The sequence below is a fragment of the Trachypithecus francoisi genome, unplaced genomic scaffold (assembly GCF_009764315.1).
Source record: "Trachypithecus francoisi isolate TF-2019V2 unplaced genomic scaffold, Tfra_2.0 Contig01585, whole genome shotgun sequence".
NCBI lineage: Eukaryota > Metazoa > Chordata > Mammalia > Primates > Cercopithecidae > Trachypithecus > Trachypithecus francoisi.
The window spans coordinates 7815001-7823623 of NW_022681444.1; the positions used below are offsets into that span (position 1 = coordinate 7815001).

General features: G+C 47.7%; 1 protein-coding gene across 15 annotated transcripts in view; it reads right to left on the reverse strand.

Moving 5' to 3' along the window:
• FNBP1 (formin binding protein 1) overlaps nucleotides 1-6869 on the reverse strand; it is a 163841-nt gene extending 156972 nt beyond the window's left edge. For all 15 annotated transcript variants that reach the window (XM_033193845.1, XM_033193801.1, XM_033193777.1 and 12 more), the window contains exon 1: nucleotides 6601-6869. In XM_033193845.1, coding sequence (XP_033049736.1) covers nucleotides 6601-6624 — 24 coding nt within the window. In that variant the 5' untranslated portion in view covers nucleotides 6625-6869. The remainder of the gene's footprint in view (nucleotides 1-6600) is intronic.
• Nucleotides 6870-8623: the final 1754 nt, after the last annotated feature.

Below are 8623 nucleotides of genomic sequence, written 5' to 3' on the forward strand. Positions count from 1 at the left end.
AGGAGAATCGCTTGAACCTGGGAGGTGGAGGTTGCAGTGAGCTGAGATGGTGCCATTGCACTCCAGTCTGGGAGACGAGAGCAAAACTCCAACTCAAAAAACAAACAAAGAAACAAAAAAACTTACATACCCCCAAATTACTCTCTAATATAATACACACATTTGGCCTCTTATCATTTAAAAAAAGTTTTTTAACTAAACACATTACTAGGCTCAAGCTAGTATGAGTGTACATGTAAAACAGGAAACAAATATTCCTTTATAAACACCAATTCCAGAAGACTTCACACCCACATTCTAAAATCTAATTAGATTAATTCCCCAGGGCATTCATGTATTCTTAGTAGCTTTCAATTTTTAAGTGTCAAAATAAAGTCTTATTTTTAAATGTGGGTGGTGTTGATGAAACAAGTATGAGTAATACTTGCAGGAAACATAATATTAGCTTTAGCTGGTTAGTGGGTGATACTTGAATGGTCCTTCAAAGAAGTACTTTCCATGTCTCACCAATGTAAAGCATGAATTGTAATGTGTTCACATAGCAAGTACAGACACTTATAAAACTCTTTTACATGCTTCAAGTACAGTTTTGCCTACCAAAATGGCAACTTACACAAATTTTCAGGATTCTGTCTAATGTACAAAGTGAAGGCAACAAACTGATGTCTAAATATCAACTGCAAAATCTCTCCAGGCTGGCCGGGTGCGGTGGCTCAAGCCTGTAATCCCAGCACTTTGGGAGACCGAGACAGGCGGATCACGAGGTCAGGAGATCGAGACCATCCTGGCTAACACGATGAAACCCCGTCTCTACTAAAAAAAAAAAAAAAAAAACCTCTCCAGGCCTCCCAAAAGTTTGTTTTCTTTTAATATCTACTAAACAGAAAAGACATGTGCAAAGTTTGTTCTCACGGAGAAGTAAGGATGGTAAAACTAAGTTGATTTTGTTTCTTTTCTGAAGCAGTTCTGCCCTACCCACCATGGTTCAGGGAGTATTATCTCCCCTGTTGGTCTTGCCATGTTTATCCCAAACAGAAATCTCTGAAGGGTTAAGAAAAAGGAGCAGTAGAGGCCAGGCATGGTGGCTCCACCTGTAATCCCAGCACTTTGAAAGGCAGAGGCGGGCAGATCACTTGAGGTCAGGAGTTTGAGACCAGCCTGGTCAACATGGTGAAACCCTATCTCTACTACGAAAAATACACAAACTGGCAGGGCATGGTGGTGGGGGCCTGCAGCTACTTGGGAGGCTGAGGCATGAGAATCACTTGAACCTGGGAGGCAGAGGTTGCAGTGAGCCGAGATCGCGCCACTGCACACCAGCCTGGGAGACAGAGCGAAACTCCATCTCAAAAAAGAAAAAAGAAAAAAGAGCAGTAGAAGAGCTAGGGACTATTGTTAATATGGTTCTCCAATTTAGCATTCAAGGGCAGTAAGAAGAGGTAATACTTCTCCAGTACCTGGAACTGTTAATAATTAGTTACTTTAAGATTTAAAAAACTAGTTTAAAATTTCAACACACTAGCAAAAAAAAAAAAAATTCAACACACCATAAAGTGTTCTTACATAAACATATGTACACATATCATGCCTAAGTAGAATGAACAACAGAGAAGGGATAACTTTTCAAACCCTACTCTAAAGGCAAAAAAGGTCCCTAGACTGTGTGTATTTGGGGGGAGAAAGGATACGGAAAATCTCTGTACCTTCTCAGTTGTGCTATGGACCGTAACTGTTCTAAAAAACAGAGTCTATTTTTCAAAAAGATACCTAAAATTATATATATATTTTACAACTGCCAACGTGCAGAAAGGTGTTATAATTATCTTCCCTTTTAAAAAGCAAATGTTAAAACAAAACGAAAAAAAGGGATTTATTCATTTATCCAATAAATATTTATTGAACTCCTACACAAAGTCAAGCATTGTTCCCAATACAGTCGGTAGACAATCCTCACATGGTTGCCTCTTGAAAGCGCACACCATGATCAGGGTCAACATATTCAACAGTCTAATGTACATTATATGCCTGGCATGGTTCTAAAAATCACAGGTAAAACAAAAAACGACATACAATCAACACAGGTGGGTTTTTTTTTTTTTTTTTTGAGACAGTCTCGCTCTGTTGCCCAGAAGGTAATGCAATGGCGCCATCTTGGCTCACTGCAACCTCCACCTCCCGGGTTCAAAGGATTCTCTGCCTCAGCCTCCCGAGTAGCTGGGATTACCAGCGTGGACCACCACGCCAGGCTAATTTTTGTATTTTTAGTAGAGATGGGGTTTCACCATCTTGGTCAGGCTGGTCTCAAACTCCTGACCTCGTGATCTGCCCACCTCAGCCTCCCAAAATGCTGGGATTACAGGCATGAGCCACCACGCCCAGCCCACAGGTGGCTTCTTACTATGCTAACCAATATGCATTATTCAGGTTTCTCTGTTCTCTTTCTTGTACATACTTCATTTCTCACTAGCACCACAGCAAATAAATAAAGATGACAGAGAGGATACTAGAAGGCAGCAAAACCAGGTTCTGTCACTGAATAATTTGTTAGCTGCAAACAGAATAATTACGAGGAAGGCTTAACTTTCCAATGGATTTATTCATACTTCACACTAATGAGCAAGCTAATAAAAAGCCGAACTAACACTTCAGTAACCTGTCACTTCCCTCAGTAAGCAGGCAAGGAAAAAAAAAACAACATTCAAATGTAAGCAACTCTTGCTTGCCATTTCTCCAACAACCAGCCACAACTTCCACAAGGCAGTGAACATATTTACCTTACTAACACTGCCTTTTTAACAAGTCTTGAGTAAATGTATTTTGGTTAATTTTACATAAAAACATAATTATCTTTTGACTCTGATGTTACAGGCTAGAGGTAAAACCTACTTTCTATGCTTCCACGTAGATATCTTTCAATATATATAACGTGACTTACAACAGATTCAGGCTGCTGTCTTGCGCACACCGTAGTTGTTCAATAAAAATTTTGAAAATTGATTAAAAGGCAATGTTATGAAGAGCTGTAAACTATTTTATTATAACCTAATCACTTCAAAATGGCCATTTAAGCCTGGGTGAGGTAGCTCACGCCTATAATCCGAGCACTTTGGGAGGCCGTGGGTGGATCACTTGAGGTCAGGAGTTCGAGACCAGCCTGACCAAAATGGTGAAACCCCATCTCTACAAAAAAAACAAAAACTTAGCCAGGTGTGGTAACGCACACCTGTAGTCCTAGCTACGCGGGAGGCTAAGGCAAGGAAATCGCTAGAACCTGGGAGATGGAAGCTGCAGTGAGACGAGATCGTGACACTGCACTCCAGCCTGGGTAACAAGAGTGAAGCTTTGTTTCAAAAAAAAAAAAAGAAAGAAAGAAAGAAAGTTTATTTCTATGAAGGAGTTGAAGAAAAAGTAAAAAAGAAAGAGGAAGAGAAAGGTTTTACTCCCTCTACAAAGCAGGATGTGGCTTAGAGTAGGCCTTCAGTGTAAAATGCACATTAGAAATCTGTAGTTTCTAAAAGCCTATATTGACTTTAACCTGAAGTCCTAAAATGTATGTAAAATCTGATAGTATTCGTGAAGGTCCCTGAGAGCTGCAACCACCTGTTACAAATAACTCATGGTCACCCAAACCATAGCTCTTTCTCCATCTAGAAGAATAATTCTGCCAAGTTCGGCTTGAGTGCCCCATCATTATCTCATTATACATGTGCATGATTCCAAAGCCACCATTCAAGGAAAACCCTTAATCACTGCCCTCCGCTCGGCTACCCAGTGTACCACACATCACCAAGTCTCTGACCGCCGGAGAAATGGGGTTTACTTTTCGTAATCCTTCATTATTCCAGTTTTTTTAAATCTCAAAAGCTACTAAGCCTTATACATCTTTGCACTTCACCTGAAAACTTAGATTTTGCATTTCTCTCAGTAGCACAATCATGTGTTCATTCCTTTCCCTATATTAAACTGTAAGCTACTCAAAGACAAATGCTGGTACTCATAAGAATGTCTTTTTTAAGGTCAGGTGTGGTGGCTCATGCCTGTAATCCTAGCACTTTGGGAGGCTGAGGCAGACGGATTACCTGACGTCAGGAATTTGAGATCAGCCTGGCCAACATGGCGAAACCCCGTCTCTATTAAACACACAAAAAATTAGCTGGGCATGGAGGCAGGCGCCTATAATCCCAGCTACTCGGGAGGCTGAGGCAGGAGAATTGTATGAACCTGGGAGGCAGAGGCTGCAGTGAGCCGAGATCACGCCACTGCATGCCAGCCTAGGCAGGCAACAGAGCAAGACTCCGTCTCAGGTAAAAAAAAAAGAAGTTTTTAAAAATGTCTTTTTAAAAACTCCTCATTGCCATACACTTGCATATATAGAACTGTTAACTGATTCATTCTACCTCATAAAATTATCAAGTGAAAAAATTACAGATAGTTCACATCCTTCTCCTTTGAAAATATTTTCCAATTATTTTTATTGTAGAAAATGTCAAACATATATACTAGAAAGAATAATGTAATGAACACTCCTGTACCCAGCATCTGGCTTCATAATGGCCAATTCTGTCTCACTATCTCTGATCTACTAACAACACAAATTATTGTGAAGCAAATCTAAGATTTCATATCATTTATTTGTATATATTCCAGTTCCCATTTATTTTCCTTTTTATTTTATTTTTTTAAGAGAAGACATCTCCAGATATTCCCCAAGCTGTTCTTGAACTCCTGGGCCCAAAAGATCCTCCCAACTCGGCCTCCCAAGGTGCTGGGATTACAGGCCTGAGCCACTGTGCCCAGCCTCTCTCATTTATTTTCAACCACTCCTAACCCTGCCTTCCTTCCCACACCTCCACCCTCAAAAATAAATGTACGGAATAATGCAGGCAATTGCTGCTATTTTAGCAGTTTTGCTATAGCCACTCCCTCTCTTTGGAATTATATTCTTTCCCATTTACCAACATCACTGAACTGTCCACCAAGGTATTGTGTTCGGTCCCTATTTCACTCAGAAATATATTGTACCTTTTCCCTCCCCATAATTCCACCTGCTGTTTGAACAAGTGAAAAAAACAAAGTGCCACAATGTCTACTATCCTGATAAAGATTACTTCTGATTTGCTTCCCCACCCCAGATAAGCTAAAGAGAGCTACAGGGAGTGGGTTAGAAGAGGAAAGAAACTTCAATACAGCACTCAAACTGCTAAATTTTGCCTAAACTGGTGTGTGCAAATATTTTAAACTATTTTATTTTCAAAATGGATACTTGTAAACTTCAGCGGAAATTTTGTCATAAATCCCTTTTAGGCAGAAGATGTTTATAAAATGAATTATCTTAATTTAAGGGAGCTATTGCCCTCAGGATTTTGGTAATAACAACCGTAGCTGCTTCGGTACCTAACAAATGGTTATGTAAAAACAATTAAAGCAAAATAAAACAAAACAAAAAAACAAGGGAGGATGCGCTCTGTTTCTGCAATTGCTCTAACCTTGTTTTCTTTTGACAGGAGATTTCTCGGCCTCATCTCAGATAGCAACACCACCCTACACTTTCTCCTCCACACCCTTTGCAAATAGAATTCCAAAAGGCACTTCAGAGTTCATCCTGGGAAATGGCTCATCTTGAGGGCATTTCAGTGCCCTCAAGAGATTTCGTCTACTCCTTCCCCGGCCGCCGCACTGCCCATCCCCTGCCCAGTGATTTCCCCAGGAATCCGCGGACGGCAGGGAAAGAGCTCCATCCACAGCCGGCCCCTCGCCTTCCTGGGGACGGCCCTCAGCCCCGAGGGCTGCCCGTTTACCGTGCGCACCCCCCGGCCAAGCATCCCCGCGAGGCGCCCCTCACCGTCAACTTTCCCCACTGAAAACTCTTTTCTCCGAGCAACCGTTAAAGATTGACCCCGCGAAAGCCTCTTCCTGAGGGAGATCACGTAAGATGTCTCCCCAACTCCCACTTTCTCCTCCAGACCAGACGTCGCAGTGCCCACATCCACTCAGGATTGAGCTACCCCGAAAGAACAAGTGCGCCCGGGGCCGCCACGGGCCAGAAGTCCTCGCCTCCAGAGCGAAGACCGCACTGTACCCCCGGCACCCCAAAACCCGACCCCCGGCGCTCGCCCCGGCCGCCCCGCCCCCGAGGAAGCACCGGATCCGCCAGCGCCTCCACCGAAGCAGGACAAAACTCGCGGCCGGGGCGCCCAGAGACCCAGCGCAGCGCCGCGCAGCCGGGGCCTCCACGCCCCCACGCCCGGTCCCGGCCCCCCCCCGGGCATCTGCGGCTCGCCCCGGGAGATTAGAGCTCGGCCCGACACACACCGCCCGCCCCGGGGCTCCGGGGACAGGCAGGCCCGCCCGTGCCGTTCCTCAGGCCGCCGGGGACCCGCACCAACTCCCCTCGCCTCCGAAGGGCGAGCCGGTCCGCACCTCCTGCTGGGGCCAAGGCCGACGAGGGGCACAGGGACCCCGCCTCCTCCCCAGGCCGCGGCGACCCCGACGAGCGCGCCCTCGCCTCTGCCCGGCAGCGCGGCCCGCGCCCCCTCCCCAGGCCGCGGGGAAACGCAGCGCACGCCCCGCATCTGCCCGGGGGCCCAGACCCTCACTCACCCAGAGCTCGGTACCCCAGCTCATGGTGCTGAGGGCGCGAAGGGGCGCTCCGCGCGGCGGGCGCGGCTCTCTGGTCCCCCACCCCGGCGATCCCTTTGCCCCCCGAGATCCCCGCGACCGCGGAAAGCCCGGAGTCCGCGCGGCCTCCTCTGGCTCGCAGCTCCTCGCCCGGGGTCTCCTCGGCGGCTCCTCCTCCCCGCCGCTCCACAGCAAAATGGCCCGAGGAAGCAGCAGCCGCGGCCGCCGCAGCGCCCGCCCGCCCTACACCAGGAGAGCGGGGGAGGGGCGGGAGGGGCGGGGAGCGGGGGCGGGGCCGGCCTGACAGCTCGCGCACGCGCGCCCGCCCCGCCCCGACCCGGTCCCCTTCCCCGGGCTCCCCCGGCCGGGTCCGCGTCGCCCCGGGGTCCGGAAGGACGCGGAGGGAGGTGTGAGGGACGGCGGGAACCGGATTCCGAGGACTCCCCCTGCCAATCTCCTAATGACTTCTTAGTGACCACTCTCTGCTCGCAGTACTAGCGCTTGCCTTGGAACGCGGCCGTCCCTGGGATCACCGATGCTCCGCGGAGGTCTGAGATCGCTCCCCTGCGCGCAGCGCCCCTCTGACTTTAAGGACAATACTTTCCCCTGGCAGCCATGCGCGCCGAGTAGAGTGAGCCCGAGAGGCTCTTTTCCCACCGCCCGAGGGAGGCCCGAGAGCCCCGCACACTGGCGCGGTGAGAGTGAGGCGGTGGTATCTGCGCACTGTGCGAATAGAGACGTCGAAGCAAGCGCGACGGCCTCGAGTGGTTGGGGAAAATATCCAGGGGCGTGCACCCAGTGATTTCCAATCTTTGAAACCAATGATTTCCAACTTGTTCAGCCAAGAAACTCTCAGGCGTGAAATCACGTTACCGCCTAGTGGGTAAAAGCAAAGGCGTGGGGTACACAGATAACTTGTTTGGTTCAAATCCAGCACGTGCTGACCCGGTGGAGGCGGACAATTCCTCCACCGCTGGAAGCACAGAGCGCAGTCCACCAGATGGAGGCAATAAGGCGTCCATCTCACCGCCCGGCGGTGACGATCAGGGTGAGCCAAAGCCTAGCGTTGGTAAACCCAGCGCTCGTTTTATCAATAGACGGACTCCCTCTTTATATATCCAAAGATCTGCACAAATGTCGTTACTGACAAGCTATGGAAAATGTTTGGAATTCCAACTCCTCTGACTCACTAGGCCTTTCCCCACAGCTTATCTTTCTCCCTCGGTTAATGCTACTACTGGATCCTTTTCTGAGTAACCGTGCGACTCCCAACATGGGCCCCCAGTTAAAAAATACTTTATGGTGATGCATTTCTCCAATCCCACCCCACCATTTTCAACCTACTTATCATTCTCCTCCATTAAAAGGTGCAGCTAACCCGGGTCTAGTGGCTCACGACTGTAATCCCAGCACATCAGGAGGCCCAGGCAGGAGGATGGCTGGAGGCCAGGAATTTGAGTCCAGCCTGGGCAACATCGCAAGACCCTGTCTCTACAAAAAAAAAAAAAAAAAAAAAAAAAAGTTAGCTGGGCATAGTGGCATGCACCTGTGGTCCCAGCTACTTGGGAAGCTGAGACAGGAGGATAGCTTGAACCTAGAAGGCTGAAGTTGCAGTGAGCCATGATCGTTCCATTGCCATCCAGCTTGAGCAACAGAGCAAGACCCTGTCTCAAAAATATTAACAATAATGAATTAAAGCCGGACGTTGTGGCTCACGCCTGTAATCCCAACACTTTGGGAGGCAGAAGTGAGTAGATCATCTGAGGTCAGGAGTTTGAGACTAGTATGGCCAACATGGAGAAACCCCCTCTCTACTAAAAACACAAAAGTTAGCCGGGTGTGGTGACAGGGCACCTGTAATCTCAGCTACTCTGGAGGTTGAGGCAGAAGAATCGCTTGAACCTGGAAGGTTGGAGTGAGCCGAGATTGTGCCACTGCACTCCAGCCTGGGTGACAGAGCAAGACTCTGTCTCAAAAAATAAAATAAAATGAATAATAATAATAA